Raw genomic sequence first — 22,122 nt, 5'->3', positions numbered from 1 at the left:
CAGCCCCTCTCAGGGTGCCCTGGTAGGGCTGAGGGCTGCCCTTCCCAGGGTGCCATGCTGGATCTGAGGGCAGCCCCTGTCGGAGTGCTATGGGGGTGCTCAAACTGCCCATCTTGGGCCACTATAGGACAGCCCCTCTCACAGAATGCCAGAGGGAGGCCCAGGGCAGCCGCTCTCTCCCCGCCACGATGGGTCTGAGGGGGCCCCTCTCGCGGTCCCGCCAGGGCGGCTCCGAGGGCAGCCGAACCCACCACGGACCAGCCTCCCCTCAGGGCGGCCCGCCCCGCCCCGCCCCGCCCCGCCGCGGGGCCGCCGCCGTCCCACAATCCCCTGCGCGCCGGCCTCGCAAGATGGCGGTGCTGGGGGCACCGCGGGGCCTGGCGGCCGCAGCCTCCCGCAAGCGGCGGCTGCTGCTCGCCCTGGCCCTGCTGCGCCCGCCGCCCGCCGCCGCCCTCGCTTGCTTCTCCGGGGGGACTGTAGGGAGCGGACGGCGAGGCGTCCGAGCCGCCCCGGGGGGCGCACAGGTGCGTGGGGGCGCCGGGGCGGGCGGTGTGAGGCTGGGAGGGCGCCGGTGCCCGCGGCTCTGCGAGCGCCCCCGGTTCGGCCTTGCCTGCCGGTATGGGCGCCCGCTCGCCCCGGGGCCGCCGGCCCGGTGTCGGGGCGGCCGCGACCCGCGGGGACCGCGCGGAGGGGCCGGGCTGTCGTGGGGTCTCTCTGGGGACAGGCACCGAAAGGCTCCGTGTGTTGAAGCGGACGCTTTGGATGTGTGTGTAGGACTAATTTGTGCTGACAGCTAATTGTGGCGCTGTGTGCGGGAAGGCGGTTGGAGTTGGGATGCTGTCTGTCAGCTGGGGAGGGCTGTAATGTGTCCTAGTGAGTTATTTTTTATTGCAAGTAAAGTACTGATACTTTATCTCAAACTAAGTCCAGCTTTCAGTAATTCACGTGCATTTTTCACCAGCTTTCAGTAATTCACGTGCATTTTTCAAAGTGGCTTAAGGAAGCATATCCCAAAGACTGAGGGAATGAATGAACTTTCATAAACTCTCAGCTTGTAATTCTGTTTGATAATAAACTTTTTTATCCTCTCTTATTGCTGCTGTTTATAAATAACTTCTTTGTCACTCACCTTGATTAGTTTTCCCTGACAGGCAAAATTCTGTCAGAGACTACAGTCAACTTTATGTTACTAGATAAGATGAGCAGGACTGAAAGGGTAAATTCTGGAGGTTTTAATTTTGAAACTTGTGCGAGAGGCTGAGAGCTAAAGTTGATGCAGATCAAATATTTTACTCAGGTATTTGCATACATTAAAATACACCTGAATACTCAGTATTGTCTGGTGTTCCTGGAGATGTATTTCAGCTGTTAGGGAACAAACAGCAATGTTATCATGGTGATGAATAGAAGTATTAATTATATTCCTGGTTTCCTTTTGAATGACTTTATTTTCATCTGAGAAATGCCAGTCCCTGCTGATCAGTTTTAATTGCTATGTGTCACTAAATGTGGATTTGCATTAGATTTGCTGAACTAGAAAGCTAATATTACATCTGTGGGATATATGTATATATGTGTGTTCATCTCTTTGGCTTTTTAGTTTCTAGGCATTTTTTAATTAGAAAATGGTCAATTAATGCATTTTTTATGGTCTGGTAATAAATTTTCACTTTTTCACCAAGCTCTATTTGGCTGAAAATTAGATTTCATTAAATGCATGAGCATTTACTTTATTAACCAAAAACTCTTAACAGGAGGCTCAAACTTAAGTGTTCTGGACTTCTTGGTTATAATGTCGTTCAAATTTTTGAGACATGGTTTTTCAGACATTTAGATAAATTTGCTGACAGAGGAAGATGTGTTTTCCTGACAGTAAGAACTTTTCCTGGTGTGGCACAGTTACACCAGAGCTCCTCACTGCTGGGGTAAAACCCAGTGAACTCCACAGCTCTGCTTTAATTGATATAATTACACAAATAGGAGAAGTTTGTGGCACCAGAGCTGGGTCAGTCAAGAGTTGTGCCTGTTACAGCTCAAGCTGGTGAATAGTACAGCCATAGCTTAACTCCTGAAGAAGAATGGGATTAAAGGAATGAAGAACCTCTGGTAAAATGACCGTAAGAGCAAAGTTGCACCCATTCTTTTTGAAAAAGTTAATTTGCTTGGCTCTCATCCTGCTACTCTGCTTTGCATTCATGTGGTATTTGGTCTCCTGACTTCATAGTTTCGTGTCCATTGTAGATTTTTTTAAGCTTACAATTAATTGTAAACCTAATTGTATTGCAATACAATGTATGTATTTTCTATGATACTTAGTACCATGAGAGTCAAATACAGTAGAGTCGTTTGGGTGCTGTTGCATTACAGATTCAAATATTTTTTCCCCTCACATTTATATTTTTCAGTAGTTTTGATTAGAGGCTTGCTTTTCTGGATCCTAAGGCATGTAACACTTGTATCCTGGAGAGGAAAAAAGCTAAATTTATGGAGGGGAAAACCAGGTTTCAGGAACTGGGATCAGGCCTCATTTTTTTGATATTAAGATCAGCTTGTATTTCCATAACCACAGTTCCTTCAGCTCACCCTCCTGTGGCTGGAGCAGGCAGGGGTTCATCATGTCCAAACTTGTGTTTGGAATTTAGGATCTCTGCTGAGTAGAGAGCTGGAACACTGGCTTGATAAACTTTCATGAGTAACTGAACAATTGCTGTTGGTTTTTTCCTAGGAAACTTGTGGGGGGATTTTTTGTTGTTGTTTGGGTTTTTTTGTTTTTTTGTTTTTTTTGTAGAGGTTTGCTTATATTCAAAAGAAAAGCAATGGCAAATTCTGTTCAATGTTAATATGGAAATTAAATGAATCTAAAAATTAGTTAAATTAGCTAAATGGAAACAAAATAGCTTTTCACGGGAAGGGTTGAACAGCCCTCAACTTAGGATAATTATTTTTCTAGGAAGCTTTCTAAGCAAAGAAATACATGGAGAAGTTTTTTTGGGGAGAACTTTGGCAGTTGTAGAAAACAGGGCTGTGTAAATTTTTGTTACTGTAACAGTACAAAATAGAGGCTTTTCCCTTCCATTATCTTGCCTTTCCAGCTGCTAGTGATAAAGAGCTTGTTCTTCTGCATAACTAAATAATATCCCTTGCACTGGCAGGGGTTGCAAGAGAAGTTTCAGGTGTTTCTGTTACATTTATTTATATTTTACCTTAGTTTTTTATTTATTTATTTTCACCTGAAGCTAGCTCTGTTCTGTAAAATGGCACTGGTGTTTATTGTCCAGACATTTCATGTGTTTGTGTGCACTGCTAAATTCTCTTCTCTGGACTCTGAAGGTGCAGTTGGACAGTCCCTGGCAGTCAGCAATCCTCACTGCTAAGTACCTGCTTTGTAAGGGGCTGTTTGAAATTCCCTGAGTTTTAAAATCCCTTTAGAGAGGCGATGCTGCTGAGCAGAGCAGCAATCCCATACGTCTGCCTATAAAAATGGACATCTCAAACTGCTGTGAGGAAGGATGCTCCATCCCTTGGAGTGTTCAAGGCCAGGTTGGATGGGCTTGGAGCACCTGGTGTCTTGGAAGGTGTCCCTGCCCATGGCAGAGGGCGACACTGGATGAGCTTTAAGGTTCCTTCCTTTGCTCTGTACACATCCATCCAAGTGTCCTGAGCAATTGCACATTGGCCACTGGTAAATGTAGCTCCAGCTAAGTTTTTATTATTCATACTGGTGGCAGTTTAGCCTATCTTTTTACCAGAATATTTCTACCTTTTTCTCTCATTTTCCTCCTCTCTTTCCTAGCATTATTTCTTTTCTTGCTTTGTAAACTCAGCAGGATTAACTGTGGGACTTAAATGCTGCAGAAGAACTTGAATCCCACCTTAAGTTATCTTTTCTGTCACAGTTAGTTAAAAAAAAAAAATCCCCTGAGATGAGTGCAGCATGTCTGGAACACAAGGTATCATATTCCAGAGAGAAGCTTCTAAGTGTGGGTTTGACCTTGCACAAATGTGTTTAATCCGTGTTGTTTGTTTGCATTTGTAGTATTTAAACTACTACCCACAGTCATGACACTTTAACATTACTTTTATGTGCAATTGGTACTAGACATCTGTTTCATCCTTTGGAGTTTATAGAATCATATCCAAAAATACTTTAAAAGAACATAATGGTGCAGAGTCAGGCATTCAGGAGTTAGGAAATGCCAGAATTCAAGTTGCCTGCGTTATTTCTTTAATTCTGAAATAAGCAGGACTTGCTCCTGGTTCTTTAAAGCAATAACCTGTTTCTTTTATGTGTTGTGATTAGATTAAAGTGTGGCTTTTCTTTGTAGTCTTAAAGCTCTTGGGAGCCCTGGTGAGGGAAGGTGGAATCCTAAGTCTTGCTGCAGGATGTGTGGAGAGTGGCAAGGAGAGCTGCAGCCCCTCTCATTTGGGCAGTTTTGCTGTCTGTACTGTGATGGTCAGAGGAATTACCAGTGAAAGAAATTGTTCACCTTGTTTAACTCTTTGTTTCTTTGCTGAGATTTATTCTTAGCAGGAGCTTGAGAGAGGATTGAAACCTCCAGTGTTCCAGGCTCAAGACTGAAAATAAGTTTTTCTGTGTATCTTGTGCAAAACCTTTAATGTTTTTGCTGTCTTAACCCCATGACAGTTTGTAGCTTCAGTGAAGAAATTAGGCTATTTATCTAATGCAGTAGTTGAGACCAAATCTACTGGTGATTCAGTAGAAGTTTTTTCTGTGATGTTGTTTGCTTCATATTTCAGTCAGAAGTGAACTCTGAGAACTTTGAGGTCAAAAGAGATGGATTTTTAGTAAAACACTTTTATGATGTCCTGTGTATACACTCCAGAGAACAGTAATTAGCTGCTTTCCAATACATCATAATTTTTCCATTGTATTTTCTGTTTATGACACTCTCATCATTCCTGTGGAAAATGTCTTGCTTTAGATGGAATTCTCTGTGCTGACACAAAGCTGTTGAGTTAGAAGTGCATCTGCAAGGAAAGGCTTTAGAAATGCAAGTTCTTTGTTTAACCCAGGTCTTGGAAGTATCAGGATCGTTCACACAGGCCAGTTAGCTCTACTAAATGCAAAATGTATAATTACGATGTTCACCCTTTCTCTGTATATAATGTCATATAATAGAAATGTTTGGAATAAGCAGGTACATGTGATGACTTGTGGAGAAATGGTTTTAATTTTCTTTGAAATTACTCATTAAATTATTACTTGAGATACGTGTCTTAGGAAGAAAAGGATGTTTAAGGCAAGGTATAAAATATATGCTGGTTCTGCTGTTTGGCACGGTTAAAATTACCCTTTTTTATGCTCAAGTTCCCTTTTTTTTTTTTTTTTTTTCTCCTTTTCTTTTTTTACTGTTTGTCCTGGGTGGGTGAGCAGCTCTTTGGCTCTTTTGCTCTTGGTGTGATTGTTATATGGAGTGAGGGATATGGTTAATTCTGTCACAGAGCAGTGAAAAATGGGATACTGAGTATCAGAGCTGATGTGGCACCATCAGTGCTGACCAGGAGAGGTCCTGTGTTTTGCCATGGGGAAGCACTGCCAGCTTCCTGTTAAACTATTTTGGCCCTTTAAAACATAAAAAAATGGATTGCTTTGCAAGGTAACATGTATAGCGTGGTACAGTTGGTGGCAGCTCTGCATTACAGGTTGAGGTGCATTGAAGGATCTGTGAATATTGCATATTTTGTGTCCTGATAAGCTAGAACTTGTCAGCCCTGCTCCACTTTCTCATAGTCCCAGTGCTTCCCAGGCAAAAGCTGTAACTTGGATTTGCCTGCTGGAGACAAGCAAGGCATGAGCTGAGCTAAGAGGAATTGGGAATGGCAGACTCTATCAGCATAAAAATAACATTACTTAATGACAAACAGGACAAAAGACTATTTGAAAGAATTGAGAAGACAACCTGGGAGAAAATTAAAATGAGAGGAGAGGGAAAACTGGGCTTTTGTTGTACAGAAGAAACAAAGTCTGATGAGAGTGGGGATTCAGGGAAGGGAAATTGAGTTCATTGTCACTGAACATTTATGATGTGTGGATGTAATTTATTTTACAGCTGCTCCTCGCCAATTTTCTTTTTCTTTGGTCAGTTGTTAAAAAACAAAGCCATCTGCCTTCTTTTCATGTTATGCTTGTTTACATAAACTGGATGAATATTCTCTGAATGTGAAGTGCATGTTCTGCATGACTCTGCTTTCATTTCTCTTTTTTTTCTTTTTTCCTCCTGTTTTATTCTGCAGATTCCACCAATCTGCAGGCAAGGATCATGGCACAGTCTGGGAGGGAACTATTCAAGACCATTATTGGAGCATTCAGAGGTGGGTATAAACTGTTTTTCCAACTTGTAGGTCATGAGAAACTTAAGCCTTTGGAGCATCTTTCAGTTTAGACTGCTGTTACTTTTATTTTTTTAGTTTCACTATTTATAGTTCTGAAGTTAAATGGCAACTTATATTTCTGCCCCTAGAAATGTTTTTGAATCTTTGAAAACCAATGGTAACACAGTAACTTCAAAAAAGAGTTCTTAAAAGTGTGAGTTTTGCATGGTGATATTTAGATGGATTTATTAAATACTGTGAGTTTTCTTTCACTGTGTAGGGTTTTATTAGTTCAAAATTCTGCTTAAGTGTTGAATAAGCTAAGAATATTCTCATAACTGAGTGTCATAACTAAGTCAGGCTCTTATTCCTATCAGGTCTGCTTGCCTTAAAACCAGTGCAAACACAGGAAAGATGCAATTATTCCTGTTCATGGAAGAAATTACACATTTCTGAGTAACACACTTCTTTGAGGGAAACTGGGAAATGTATTTGTCTTGCTTTTCTTTTTTGTTTTTAATTATAAAATAATAACTACTCATAACTGACTTAAGTAGTTAAAATCTTGTGAGGGTCATTGTACCTTCAAAGCATGAAATCTACTTAGATTGGGGTTTTTGGATGCTTTTCTTTAAAATGTAAAAAGCGACATTTTGATTTGAGAAACCCTCGGGTCTGCTATCAACAAACATATATAAAATAAGATTGCTAATGAGCTTTTACATAACTTGAACCTGGAAATTGTCAACATGTAGCAAATCTTTTAATCAAAAAGCAGATTCTTTTTTGAAAAGTTTAACAGCTCCATTATTTGTGGCAGGCACTTTGAACTTGGAAAAATACATGGTGGTAGCGAGTTGTTATTTTTTAGTACATCTACATGCATAAATAAATTCAGAAATTTTCTCCAGGGAATCTTTGCTACATACTAAGAGAAGTGAGCATTTGTTTTTAACAAGCAGGTTCTTTTCCAAGCTGGCCCTGGAATGGATTGCAGCAGGGCCTCTGGAATTGGATAACATGTGCCCATTCCCATGCTGGTAGGAAAGACAAGTATGAAGCAGATTTATCTATTTTTTTTTCCCTCAAGTAAAGTTACTCTTACATACATGGAGAGAGTATTATTGCTTAAATGTGTTCCACTTTACATATTAATGTGCCCAAGTGTGGTTATCCTCCAAAACCTCAAGGTTTTTCTGTGTTCTTCAGCTCATTTTCAGTATTTAAGGATCTGTTATCTTTCCCTCCTGGCTGCTTGGAACACGGTCTTTGCTGCTAGGATTGTTATATCCCTTTTTTGTTACTGTTTTCTTAAGCAGGGCAAGGTTTTTAGAGGGAGGTGAGATCTTTTATTAAAACAAGTTTAAACTGTTTGATGATGAGAGAGATAAACCAAACCAGTAGTTTTTCTTTTTGCTGGCTTTTATGTGCCTGGTTCCTGAGGTTCTTGCAAATTGACTTTTCATTTTCACACAGATCCTGCCCAGGTGGCAACTGATGGAGAAGAGGATGTGTTGGCATGGCCATGCTGGTGGAGGGCTTCACACAGATCCAAAGGAAGGGGTAAAACTTGCTCAATTATTATTTCTTTTTAAATAAAAAAATGTTATCAGCTTCCCCAGAAAAACTAAACCTAAAAACTGAAGACCTCAAGCAACAATATGTCCAAAATTCTCTTGGTAGATATATAAATATTGTAATAGATACTGTTAAATTGTTAATGTAGACTTGCTGGCTCTTAAATCACCAAATGTTTGTGATAATAGTGTTGAAGGAGTTTATTTGTTTTATTAAAAATACCATTTTACTGTTACACACTCCCTTGAAATTGCCTTGGATTAGAGTCTTTTGATGGAAAATATGTTTTCTTGTCATGCATTAGTCTGTTGATCTTGTTTGTGACTGATATTTCCCTGTGACTTGGCAGACAGAATAGTAGAAATCAGCTTGTGGATTATTGCATCAGTTGGTAAAATTACACTTGAAATGGGAGGGGAGAGAAGCAATTAAACTGTGTGTATTTTTACTTGGAATTAATGGCAATACATCTGGTATATTTTGACTGTATTTCTATTCAGGAAGCACATTAAAGTAATGATGATGGTCTATGAGGAGAAGCAGGATCTTTTATTAGACCAAATGATTACAATCAGAAAATGAGGCAAACTTTTGGTTAAAACAGGACAGTATCAACTGTGTGATTAAAATTGCCAAATCAAAGTTCTTGAGTGTACAGAACTTCCATCTTCTCATTTCCTGGGCACACTTATTTCTGATGCTTTGTGTATTTGCAGAATCATTCTGTATGAATGTTTATAACTTGTTCAAACTTGGCTGGAATATTCCCTAAAATTAATGAAGGCTACATTGATGACAAACAATTTTCAGTTTCAGAATCCAGGTCTTTCAGGGCTGCTTTGCTGGTTAAACTATTCTGAGGATGCCTCTCCTACAGCCTCAGTTGCAAAGAAATTGAAGAGTTCAATTTAGGATTTTCTTTCAACTTTTCATCTGAGAGTTGTCCCTTCAGTGAATCCAGACCTGTTTGTGCTACAGGCAGAAGTCAGAAGAGGTGTATGTTTTCTAGTAAGAGGGAATTTCATAACTGAGGTGTAGCCAGCTTGTTTCAGTAAACACCTGTGATCTTTTCTGCATGGAGCACAGGGGGAAACAAAATAATTGGCCATCTCCAGTCAGTGATACCCATGGCTGTGCATGTAACATTAACTTCAAACTCATTTTAAGACCCTCCTGGCAACAGGTGTAAGTTCTTTTCAGAGATTTCCTGGGCAAAACAGATTTCAAACCTTCCTTCTCTGTTTCACATGTTTAAACTCCCAGGTTTTCTCTGATCAGAAAGGAAATTGAAGGTTCTTTTTACCACAGCACAAGTAACCTTAAGGGATGTTGGATGTTCTTTAACACTAAAACTCACTAGCAATATATTATCCAAAAATTTTGATGCCAGATGATATTTTTTTTAATTTGCTGTCAGTGTAAAATTCCATTGGCATTCTCCCTTCAGCCACTACTTGAAGCTATTCCTGTATAAATCAATCCCTTAACTTCTTTATTCCAATAAATGCAGCTGAAACATGGTTAATACAGGACATGGTCAGTTAAGGCTGTTGTCTGACTAAACAAATACCAGCTGTCCAGGAGAAAGCAGCAAGAACCAGCTGTGGAAGAGGTGAAATGTGTGGAGAGTGGAAAAAAAATAGGGTAAGGTTTGCCTGGAATTTCTCAGCAAAACTGAAGGGAAGGAAATACTCTGCTGCTCCAAGTGCAGTTCCTGTATCTCATGTATGCATGCACTTGTATTCAGTGTGTAAAAATACTGGCACCCTATTTACTACATTTTCCCCATAGGATTGTACTTCCAGGAGAACTACAGGTGAGGTACCTGTCAGCTCTAGTACACCTTTCCCTAGTCCATATTTTTCTGACAAACCAGGCTGTTTATTCTGACTTTGGGAGTGACATTTTAAATTGCCCCTTTTACAGCAGCTTCTGCAGGTACAGAACTGAACCCTAAGGATGAGCACAAAGTGAAGAGCACATTACCTTCATCTCACATATAACTACTAAAGAAACACTTTTTGAAATTCCAAACTAGCTTTTTACTTACAGCAGTGGCTGCTGTGCTGAGTACTGAGATCAGAACTGATCCTTACCAGCTTTGTGGGATATTTTGGTGCTGGTTGGAAGAATTGCCTCGTGCAGAGGGAGAAACTTGTGCTGGTACAATAAAAGGGATGATAGAGCTCCCTGAGGGAGCACATGGGGAGCCAGAATTGTGTCTTTCTCTCTTCATCAGCAGTGACAGCTTAAATTCATGTCAAATTACCACTTTCTTGTATCCCAGTTCTGACAGCTCATCATCCTGGCACAGGCTTTATCCACCAAGTGACAGGGTCAGCCCAGTGAATGCCTTGCAGTACTCAATAACCATGGAGATGGTGAAGAGGAATTATGGCTTTCTTTTTTTTCCCCTTCTTTAAGTACTTTAAAAGGTCCCAGAACCTGGATGGGATGGGTAGAAGGGAAAAGAAGTTGGTCAATGGTCATTCTTTTGCAGATAATCTTCAGTATTACATAGTGTTTTAAAACCATGCTGTATTCAAAAAGAGGAAAAGGCTTTCCTTCTTTGCTCCCTGCTGTATTAGTTTTATAATATTTTTCCTTCCATTCCTTGCATTTCTGTATAAATAGACCTGTAAAGAAAATGTAAAACATTACTACCATTTAAAAGGAAGTAAAATAAATTCATCTCTTAACCTTTTTATGTACCTCAGAGAATCAAAAAAGGGCCTGAGTCCATTGAACAGATTGCTCATTTTAATTCTTAATGTTGCTACTTGCATATTTAAACAAATTTTTAACTCATGTTTCTGTACAACAGTAACATTTATTTCATGGTAAACTTTGATGTAATATGTGTGCATTTTGCATCCTTTGATATTCCTTCTTGTTCCTTTGCAAGGCCTGTGGCAAGTGAGTGGCTGCCTCCTGACTTTTTTCTAAATGGATTTACTTCTGTCACCGTTCAGAGCCATGAAAAAAGGAAATAGATTCCTTGTTTGCAGCCAATATATTTTGTTCCTTTTAATAGATTTTCTGTGCAAAGTCTGCCTAGCCAATAGCAACATATAATTAGAACTGCTCTGATTGTACTTTTGTATCTTCTGTGTTAATGTGGTACCAATTTTTTTAACTTCCTTTTAACCTGTAAGTGGTGATCAAAGATATTTTCCACGTGTTTGAACCACATTTTATGCATATCCTTGGCTCAAATGGAAAGATTCATGTATATGCTGCAGCAGTTATCTCCATCTTTCAAGTGGGTAGGACACAACAGAAGCATTTTTGCATCCTCTCTCCACTGACAAATCTCCATATACCTGTTTTTTAAAAGTAGTTTGAAATGTGCTTATCCTGCGTAATGTTCCAATGGATTTGCAGTGACATTTGGTGACAAAATGCCTTGGTTTTGCTTGAAGCTGTGACTAGAAAAACTGAGATGAATTTCCTGGTGCTTTTAAAAGCTTACCTTTATAGGATTGGCTTCCCTGGTTGCCTCAGCAATTTTACCTTTTAACAGACCTCTCCTTTCTTGCTTATTCACCCCAGACCTTAACAGAGAATTTCTTTCCTAATTTGGTTTATCCTCAAACAGTAAGATTTATTATAACGCTCCCCCTTCCTACTGACTTCTGTCACAAGAGTCATCTTTGAAAGGTGTGCACTAACTTTTTGTTTCCCTCCCTCCTCCCCACTACAAAATATTGCCTGAAATGGGGAGATTAGCTGCCCTTGTTGCCCTCCTTTCTGTCTTAGCCCTCATTCTTTCAAGCTAACCCCAGTGTAGCCAACATAGAAGGAGTTGCTAATAGTTGTGCTCTGTGTTGCTGCACATCCTCTTGTCCTCAATTAGGAAATGTGGTTTAGGCTGCAGTTAATTCAGCTTGGGAATTCAGTGGGATTATCAAAAGTGTCAGTGGTAAACATCTGTCCATCTGGAAAATAGCCTCCCTTGCTGTAAAAAAATACAGCAACCACACCCAACAGTAGAAGAATAATCCCAAAACAAAACTTAAAATAAACCCAAATAGGAAAAGGAATGTTTTTCAAGCTGTCTTGTTAAATGGATCGTGCTCTTACTTAGAGCAAAATTTGAGATTTGGAGGAGAATCTATTTAAAGAATTCAGTTAAAATTGATAGCATCAGTTATCAATAAACATAGCCAGGACATGGCCATGTACATCTTCTGCTTTGTAAAGCCTGATTATCCAGTGTTAGGGAATGTTCTCCAAATGATGTTTATTGTGGACATTTCAGGCTTCCTTCTTGCCTTAGTTATTTTGTTAATGTGTTAAATTTTTTTGCATTTCTCTCCTGCTATCTTAAAACATCTTCCAAAAAAGAAGTAGCAAGCCCTTGAATTTTGTACAGCAATCTTGAGGAGATAAAAAAGAAGGGTCAGTTTGTTCTGTGAAGTATTTCAAGATGGGGAATTGTGGCTTTCTCTATGTTCCAGCTGCAGCCAGTCAGACTTGCACTCTGGAGAACATGGAACATTTTAATGGCATGTCATGGATATAAACTTCCACCTTGAAATGTTCACAGGCAGTCCTAGTCTCAGACATTGTCCAGTGTCTGTTTCCTATCAAATAAAACACAGAAGTGATCCAATTGTATAAAATTCATTCTTTTTTATAGTTCTTTTACTTCTCAAGTCTCTTTGTAAGGCGGTGCCTTTGTTTGTCCTGTCCCACAGCTGAAGGAGATCGATGCCAAGAAGATCATCAGGGCAATGCTGTCCTACGTGTGGCCCAAAGACAGGCCCGACCTGCAGGCCAGGGTCGCCATTTCCCTGGCCTTTCTGGCAAGTGCCAAGGTAAGAACAGACACTTGTTGTGCTCTCACAGTTGCTGTTCATCTGTATAAGGAATCGTTTTCTTTTCTAGTATTTATGGGCTTTTATGCTCTTAAGATGTCTGGGTTTTTCACAGGAGCATATACGAGAAATGATAGCTTGGATTTCGGAGCAGGGTATATCTGCAGGTAATGTTTAGGGAAGTGATGATGTGCATGTGGATGTTTAGGAAGGTGATGATAACTAGAATTTTTGTTTCCCTTGATCTCATTAGTTTAGCCCAGGATTTTCCATTGCTGGTTAATTATTTACCTCAGAAATTACAGAAAAAAGGAGTTAAAGGCTGTTCTTCTCTGCTTGTGTGGTGCTGTCAGACAAGCTTGCTTCAAGGCTCTCTGCCCATTCTCAGCCCTGAACTTGATCAATGTGGTGGTGCCTATTCACAGGTCTTGCTGTGCTGTGGAAGGAGGATTTGAGCTCCAGTCTGTTGATATTTCTCTGTGAGATAACAGAAGAATTAATTATTTTAGGGACTCCTTTGGTGTCCTAATATGAGAGAAGCTGTACAACCTTTTGTATTTAACAGCCCTGCTTTCATTCAAATGATTTTTCATGTAGTCTTTGATTATGAAATGGAAGATTGCTCTTACTTTTATTTCATTATGTGAAAGGATCTTCTATATTTTTACTTGCAACAGCATTAGTGTTTATTTGTTCTTTCAAAGAATTTGGCATGCAAAAGTGTTCTGCAGATTAAAAGGGGATATAATTCAAATTCTGTGCAAACCTTGTAGAAATAGTTCCTAAGAGCAAATGTTAGCTTCCTTTTGCTTTAAATAAAAAAAGTATTTGATTGCAAAATACTGGGAGGAAGTTTTGCGAATTCCATTGAGACATACAGCTCAGCTGGGTTGCTTATAAGTACAGCAATTTTAACCAAACATAAAGCTAATATTAGCACTAAGCACCATTGCCATGCTATGAAAAGAGAGAAGAGACAAATTTCAGCTCTGTAGGTGTTAAAAGGGGAGTGCTTGGGAGGAATTGCTGGTCTATAGTGCTTTCTCAAGAGGTTTTTATCTCTCAGGTACTCGTGGGTACTGTCTCCAGCAGATATTTGGGTTGTGCTGCAGTTTAGGATGTTGCTGATAATGCAAGTGATGACATGCAGAATATGGCTGGACTGTGCAAGTGAACTTTTCCCCTTTTTGTGTGCCTGGGCAAAACACGCAGCAATGCTTTCCACTGCATTTTAAAACTCTGGGGGAAACTCTTCTCAAAATGCAGATGCCTTCAGGTTTTGTGATGTGGATCTACCAGGTGGATATAAAAGTTAGTCTAACACACTTCCTTTCTCAAGACTCTTATTAGTAATGTTAATAGTAAACTGAAGGCAGTTTTTAAATGTTTGAAGTATTTTTTTCTCTTCTCCCCACTTGCCTATTCCCTAATTTGTAGTGTAATATGGATATGATGGAGAATGTGAATGAATCCAGCCTCTAATCCTGCATGTGGCAGCACTGTACCTTGCCTTTAAGAAGTCTTATTAATGTTTCAAGCAGCTTTCTGGGGTGTTAAGAAAACAAAATTGATGACCAGCATGCCTTGACTCTAGCAAATAGTATTTGGTGTAACAAAGAGCTATTCTATTTCTACTGAGAGAGAGAGAGAGACTTTCCCCCATCAGAATATCATTGAACTGCTGTTTTGGGAAATAATTGAGTGTTTGGACCTTTTAAGTATTCTCTTAAGTTTCCTACTTTATATTTGTACAAGGCAGCCTAGAAGCCCTGATGTCCAGAGCAGACTCTCAGAAGAAAAGCAGAAAATCTGTTGAGCTTTTCCCAGGTTTTAGGAGATGCTTGTTAAAGCAGAAGGGTTTTGTGAGAATGTTTGGGCAAACAAGGATTTCATTAGGAAAACACACAGCAAGCTCTCTATAGAAAGTAAATATCATAACTGGCAGGGGTGAAAAATTTTATAGACATCTTTTAGCTGTCCTTTGCTACTGTTCTTTGTTTTGTTCTGTTACTACAAAGCTGTGTTGGATAACTCCAAATTAAGGAGTTACCCCTCATCTTAGGAGCTGTGCTCACTCTTCCTTTGTGGGAAGAACTTTTCTTGAGTTGCTTCATACTTTACACATACTGTGTGTGTCAGTGTGACACAAGTGATGTGCAATAGTTTACTCCAGAGCTGTAGTGAGTCTGTCACATCTTTGGGCCCTGAACATCTGCTGCCCTTCCAGAGCACACAAAAGGTCACTTTGTCCTGGAGAAAATGCAGTACAAAGTAGTTTACCTGTATCTTTCCTGGACCATGTGTAATTGTGTGTGGTTTCGTCATTATCCCATTTGGGAGCCCTTTGTTCTGGTTGCTTGTGAGGTTAATTACAATGCACTCCAAAGACCACACAAGCTGTTTGTTAAAGTTTTTCTGCTATATAATTGTGTCAGCACAGGAACACCAGCATGTTTTTTTTCCTCCCTGCAGTCCTGGCCTGATTTCTTTGTTCACTATGGAACAAAGTGAATTCTGTGTCTGAAGGATTTACATCTTTATTGTGGATTTTGTCTAAAGGCCCCTCGTTCTGAGGGGGTTTGCATAGAGAACTGTATGGTCACGATGGCTGCTGCAAGTTACCTCCCCCCAAAAGAAACACTTCTATAAGCCTTTTGGCCAATTCCTTCTGAGTTTGACAAAAAATTTTTAGGTTTTATACCTCTGAATTTACAGCATTAGGTTTCAAGTTAAAATACAGCAGCTGTAATGTGGCTTTGGCTTTATTCTGTGAAAATTCCAAGGAATCACAGAGGACAGGTAGGTTATGAAATTCTCAGCTATGAGGGAAAGATGTAAGGAATGACACCCCCAGTTTAATTTGGTTACTTACCCACAAAACAGCTGGAGTTCACTTCTCCTTGTGCTGTTGCTTGAGAAATAATTTGTCTCTTTAAATCTTCCAGTTCAGTAAAATACACTTTCAAAACAAAAGTCAGTTTGTGTGCAGCTACTGAAGAGCCTGCAGTTACAATCTGTCTTGACTCCTTTTGTGGGGCCCAGTTGCCTGTCATTGAACAAATTATTGTGATTTTTGGTTCCTTTTTGTCTCCACATAACTGCCAGTGGTATTGTGAGCCTTCAAAGCGAGCTGTTAGTATGGCTTTTTATGACAGGATGGAGTCTGCTCTAGGGCTAGTGAGGTCTTTTCTTCCTTGCAAGACTTGTTGTATTATTATGACACACTTTAAATTTTTACCTTAAATATTTATAGCCTATCTAGATGTGTGTACATGATCTGAAGGATGCAAGAGGAAGGCAGGTGAGAGGAGTACACAGGGCATTATCTGTGTTTTCAGTCACATAGCTGAGCCTGCTCAGCTTCTGCATATCTGGATTTTCTTTCTCCATGTTCTCCCCCCTTTTTTGGCTTCTCTACTGGTGATTGTATAGCAAATGCTTCCTTACTTTTCTGATTTTTCCCTTTTTCTTCTGTGGCACAAGGAGAAAGTGCTGAGGCTTCTGAGGAGCTGGATTAAACACATGAATATGACAAAATCACTTGTCACCTCTGTCAGCCTGCAATGGGTTTTGGCCTCCTGGTCACAGACCAGGCATGTGTTATTCATGAGCTAAAGAATTCTTTCAGACTCTCTGCATTTCTACTGACTGCTAATTCCATCAGTTTCAGAACAGGAATGGTTGGCTAAGGAGGCAGGACACAAGGGTTGAATTGCAAATTCTGCCTGTACGCAAAGATAACGATATCCAGCTGATCAGTGAAGCATGTTCCTATGATCTTGGTGTTTGAGCTCTTTCTAAGGGCTCAGATGGAGTTAGATAATTGCAATAAACCTTTAGAAATTGTTCGCTTTTTGAGGAGTTTCAGGTGAAAAGTATTTAGATTGGTTTAGGTTTTTTCCCTACTGGAAAAAGATTAGTTCAGGTCATCATTAAATTTGAAGAAACCATGAAGCCAGGTGCTTTTTCCCTCATCTGGAGCACATTTTGGAGCTTCTTCAGCAGTCTTGCCTCAAGGGATGGCGATTTCTGTGTGTATCTCCACAAATGGAGCTGTTGGATGTATATGTTTGTATTGGTCCAGAGATAAATTCAGTCATCTTCATGCCAGCGTTTCTCACTGAATTATTGGCAAAGAACAGTTCACTGTGGACCAGTTTTATCTTGTTGGGGCTCAGCCTGTCATTAATTCATCATCTTTATTAAACAAAAAATGCTGGGAAGAGCAAAATGAAAGATAAGGCTGTTTGCCTTGAAAGTAGTGTAGTCCCATGGGGGAATAAAGATGATACTGCACTGTCAGCTTAAAACAGTGCAGTCATTAAAAAAATGTTTAAACTCATTTACTCATGATTCATTCTAGGGCAACCTGCTGTTAAATGTGGGCAATTGAGTTGGGATGATTTCATGGAATGCTGTACTTGCTTTCCAATAAATTCAAGCAAGGATAAGCTATTAATTCAAACCCAGAAATAGAAAATGTACAAATTCATATTGAAAGAGTCTTTTTAATGGGAATTGTTATCAAGCTTTCAGGCATTAGGCGGAGGAGGGAAGCCTGTACAGATATATTGTGTAAGACAATTGTTTTTCATGGTAGATTTTCATGGTCTACCAAGGTGTGCTTAAAGCTTTTTGTTCTGTGCCGGCAAATACAAAGAGAGAACTGTGAATTTATGCAGAAGGATGAAATTTTGTTTCCATTACTATGAACGTGATCTCATTGACTTAACAAATTGAGTAGGAAAGGCCTGTTTCTATTAATGGCCTCTCATCTCTTGCTATAAACTTTGTAAGATTAACTTTTTTCTTTTTAAATTATTGGAAACCAGACTGTCTTGATTGCTAATGAAATGCAATACTGTGCTGCCTTGTTCTTATTCAAGCTTTACCCTCCAGGAGTCAGAACAACTATAACCCAAGACCAGGCTTTAAATTTCATTTAAAACTCTATTGGGAAGAATTATATTGATGTAAAAGAAGACATTTCTGCAAAATTGTAGGCTGTTACCACTTAAATTAATTGTAAGTGGAAAAGAGCAGATTGAAGAATACATCTCTTTTCTTTAAATGGACTTTACATATATGTGTAGTTCTATTTCAAAACTACCTGTAGTGTAGCACAGTCTAGTGAGGAATAAAATCCCTGCAGAGAGATTTGTGAGAACCTGCAGCAAACGAAGACCATCTGCATTACAATATTCTTATTTTCTCCTGAGAGGTCTCTCCCAGGAAAACCTGCACTTTGTCATGTTGGTTGTCACTGGAACACACATGGCTGTAGATTCATCTTTATCAACAACAAAATGCCATCCCAAAATCGAGTTTCAGTATCTCTGAAGGCAAAGTGGAGTTGTTTGGTTATACTGGGGAAGGGAGAGGGATTTGGGATTTCCACAGTTCCCATCTGCTAGAAGGGGAGCTGTGGCTGAAGGACTCTCAGGCCGCACTGGACAAGTTCCAGAGGAATGTTGGAAGTAGATCCTGGTCTTTCAGCTGTTTTCTCTCTTCAGTCACTAACAAACCAGCACTAATCTCACCCAGGTGCCCTCATATCTCATGTGTCTCCTCTCAGGAGTTATCTAAATTATGCTGTGTTGAGAATTTTATGTGTTTTTTCTAATGTATTTCTTAGGGAATACATGGAGGAAGAGGAGAAAATGAATTCCTTCCTCATTTGCATTTAAATCTTTAGCCTAAAACACTGTCTAAAAAAACAGCACAGATTCAAAAAAATAATTTACATTTTTTTCTTTAAGTCCGTAGTTTACAAAAATATTTTCAAAACCCAATTACTCTGCTTGGTGAAGTTTGTACTTTCCACTATTTGCCATAACTTGTAAAACTGGGAATATTGGATCCTGGGACAGTTATTAGAGCTTCTGGAAGTCTGTCTTCCCCCTTGAATTTGGACTGAACTTAAGAATGACTTTATCATTCTTTTCTTTCAAAATCTAGTTTTATCCAGTTAATCTACAGTTTTTCCCCTGGGCTTTCAGCTCTGACAGATGTCCCTAAATACAATTGAGATCTAAGTGGGTATCCAAAACATTTGGTGGAGAGAGCTGAAATATCTGTATCAATCTGGTTTCTGTTTTTTGTTTCTTCTCATGTAAAACAATTTGTCATCTACTCACAAGTTTTTTTCCAAAATACTAAAAAAAAAAAATGCCCAACCTTAAGCAAAGTCAACTTGCTGTAAAGTATTTTAACATCTGCTGTGATTGTAAGACAGTAGTCATAACATGCTTGTTCAACTGCTAAAAATGTTATATCCTTATTTTCAAATCTCAACAGTTAGGAACAGTTTGAATTAAGAAATTCTATTAATTTTATGAAGTTTGTCTGTGAATTGCCTTTCTTGTTGGTATAAGTGAGCAATGTAACAATGGTGCATTAACAAGGAATTTTATGTTTTCTGTGAGATTTTCCATATTTTCTTGTGCTACAGTTGTGCAAATAAAAAACTGCTGAAGTCGGTATGTTTACATATCTGTTCGTTTGGGGTTTCACATCTAGAGGGGCCACCACTGTTGACACACTGAGTGATAGGTGGTGGATGTGACTTTTTTGCTTGAAAACTAATATTTGTACAGTAATTTGTAGTGTCTTAAAGACTGTACAGAAAATCTTTTGTGCTGCTGTGCCAAACCCCTGGGTTTATGCTGACACCATATTAATATTTGGAGAGATGTTGCAAATGGGATTATTTAAATTTTAGGGGCGTATTAACAGAGACAAAGGAGGAGTTGGTTTATTTTCTTTGACTTCCTTGGAGCTTTGGTTTAATCCATCCCAGTGACCCAGTGTTAGCAAAGTGCAGGTGAGTGGTTTCCTGTGGAGCAGAGCTTCTTCACACTGTCAGCACCACAAAGTGCAAACAGCTCCAAATGCTGACACAGTTTCATAGCACCGTGTGTGCCATGCAATGGCTGCTGCTTGATTAATTTCCTGGGCTTGCCATGCTGTCCTGAGAGCTCAGCCTCACTTCAAGGGCCTTTGCAGTGTAGTTTGTTGAGGATAGAAATCCATATTTAAAAGGAAACAGTAAGAGAGACAAAGTAACCCTGCAATCCCAGCAGCAGTGAAGAGCCAGCTCACCTGCACCAAGTGCTTAGAGACTAAATATAACAGTAGAGCAAATTCAGAAAAAAATAGTCGTGATCCATACATGTTTCAATGCAAAAAGTCTAATTGTTGTGCTCCTGCTTTCAGGCCATGAATATATTGGTTCCCTTCATGTTCAAATATGCAGTGGACAACCTCAACCAGGTGTCTGGGAACGTGCTCAACCTCGGCGATGCCCCAAGCTCTGTGGCCACCCTGGCAACTGCTGTCCTCGTGGGCTGTGAGTGCATTCCCAACTCATGGATGGGAGCTAAGGCTCTGCAGGGAGGGAGGGAGGGGCTCCTGCCCATTGCTGAGCATCACAGCTGGTTGTGAATCTCAGAATCACAGGGTGGTTTGGGCTGGAAGGCACCTTAAAGGTCATCTGTGGGCAGGAGCACTTCTCAATACCCCAGGCTGCTCCAAGCCCTGTCCAGCCTGGCCTTGGGCACTGCCAGGGATCCAGGGGCAGCCACAGCTGCTCTGGGCACCTGTGCCAGGGCCTGCCCACCCTCCCAGGGAGCAATTCCTGCCCAATATCCCACCTAACCCTGCCCTCTGGCTGTGGAAGCCATTCCCTGTGTCCTGTCCCTCCATGCCTTGTCCCAAGTTCCTCTCCAGCTCTCCTGGAGCTCCTTTAGGCCCTGAAAGGGGCTCTAAGGTCTCCCTGGAGCCTTCTCCTCTCCAGGTGAACGTCCTCAGCTCTGCCAGAGCCCCCAGAGCAGAGGGGCTCCAGCCCTAGGAGTGTTGTAATAATTTTGTAGTTACTCTGTGTTGATGTCTGTTCCCAATATTCTCTGACCTTGCTTCTGGAATTCCAATTAAAAAATGAAATAATGCTTATAGAAATTATTCTTGATTATAAATCCTGCCCTTTCTTATAACCAGCTATAAAAAGAAACTGATTTAAATGTGTGCACAATGGTTTATAAATGAAAAACTGCATAAAGCTTGGGCCAATTAAGTATAAATTACCTTTGAACTAAAATTGTTGAAAATTTATAAAGAATGAGTCTAGTGTAATTTCATGCATGAAGGGAAGTTGAAAATATAATTATTTTCATTTTGTAAACTTTTTCATCCCTTTTTAGATGGTATCTCAAGAGCTGGGGCAGCCTTATTTAATGAAGCGAGAAATGCAGTGTTTGGGAAAGTAGCTCAAAATTCAATCAGGAGGATTGCCAAGAATGTTTTCCTGCACCTTCACAACCTGGATCTGGCCTTCCATCTAAGCAGGCAAACAGGAGCTCTGTCAAAAACCATCGACAGAGGCACCAGGGGCATCAGCTTTGTTCTCAGTGCTTTAGTGTTTAACCTGGGACCCACAATGTTCGAAGTGGCTCTGGTCAGTGGAATTCTGGTAAGTGTGGTTTAGTCATTGTTGGAATTGTCTCATTCAGGAATGATGTTCTTACCAAAGTCTACTGAGTATTACTAATAATAATTGATTTTATAAGGTGAAAGCAACTACATGAAAAGAGAGGAACCCATAGTTTTCAAATATCTGTAGCTTTAAATAAGCTTATTTGAAATTATTTTCACATTTAAAGCCTCTCTTCAGCCAGTTGCATTTATGTGGACAGTTTGTAATGTTTTTCATCAGAATTGTTGGAAAAATGACATCAGAAAAGTAAACTGTGCCCACAAGTGTCAAATCTACCCAGGTGAATAATGGAGAAACAGAATGAAAATGTTGTGGTTCGGTGTATTCAGGATGGAGGAGGGGGTGATTATTGGTTCTTTCCTGAATACTGATTTGGATTTATCCAGAACTTAAAAGTGAAAATTAGCTTTTGACAACAGGCTTCTCCTGGCAGGTTTTAAGCTTAATGCCCTGAAATTTAAACTTCTACAAAATAAATCACACATTTTGTCTTCAAAGTCAAGATCTTTGAGTGTTATTTGGGTGCAAAAATCTAAATCTTGATTATGTATCTTGGTTTAAATTAAAAATAAGAGTCTTGTTCTGTATATTGGCCTTTTTAGAAGGACTTAATCAAGTTTGAATGGAACAGTGAAATGCCTGTTGGGTTACATTTTCTAACCAGTGGAAGTTGCAGACCAGGCTGGCTGTCAGCCAACCCTCCTTAGGGCTTTTCTCTCCTGATGTGCCCTGAAGTACAGAAAATGCTTCCTAAGTTGTTTTGCAAGGCTATTTATTTCTTCTTCTACAGTCCAGCTTTCTTTCAAAATCCACTGAAAAAGCATAGAAACAAATACTTATTTGTGAAAACAGCACAAGCATCAGCAGCATTTATGTTTTATAATGGGAAAAATAACTTTG

The 22,122-nt window shown here is 39.9% G+C and overlaps 1 protein-coding gene across 1 annotated transcript in view; it reads left to right on the top strand.

The window, feature by feature from the left end:
* The first annotated feature begins 342 nt into the window (after positions 1–342).
* ABCB7 (ATP binding cassette subfamily B member 7) overlaps positions 343–22,122 on the top strand; it is a 34,998-nt gene continuing 13,218 nt past the window's right edge. Inside the window, exons 1-6 of the mRNA XM_077786585.2 lie at positions 343–524; positions 6,256–6,333; positions 7,810–7,896; positions 12,612–12,731; positions 19,947–20,079; positions 20,930–21,198. Coding sequence (XP_077642711.1) covers positions 351–524; positions 6,256–6,333; positions 7,810–7,896; positions 12,612–12,731; positions 19,947–20,079; positions 20,930–21,198 — 861 coding nt within the window. The 5' untranslated portion in view covers positions 343–350. The remainder of the gene's footprint in view (positions 525–6,255; positions 6,334–7,809; positions 7,897–12,611; positions 12,732–19,946; positions 20,080–20,929; positions 21,199–22,122) is intronic.

The sequence above is a fragment of the Lonchura striata genome, chromosome 4A (assembly GCF_050655825.1).
Source record: "Lonchura striata isolate lonStrDom1 chromosome 4A, ASM5065582v1, whole genome shotgun sequence".
NCBI classification, from domain to species: Eukaryota; Metazoa; Chordata; class Aves; order Passeriformes; family Estrildidae; genus Lonchura; species Lonchura striata.
Note: the sequence above shows the minus strand (reverse complement) of the source record. Positions and strands in the feature narration are given on the sequence as shown.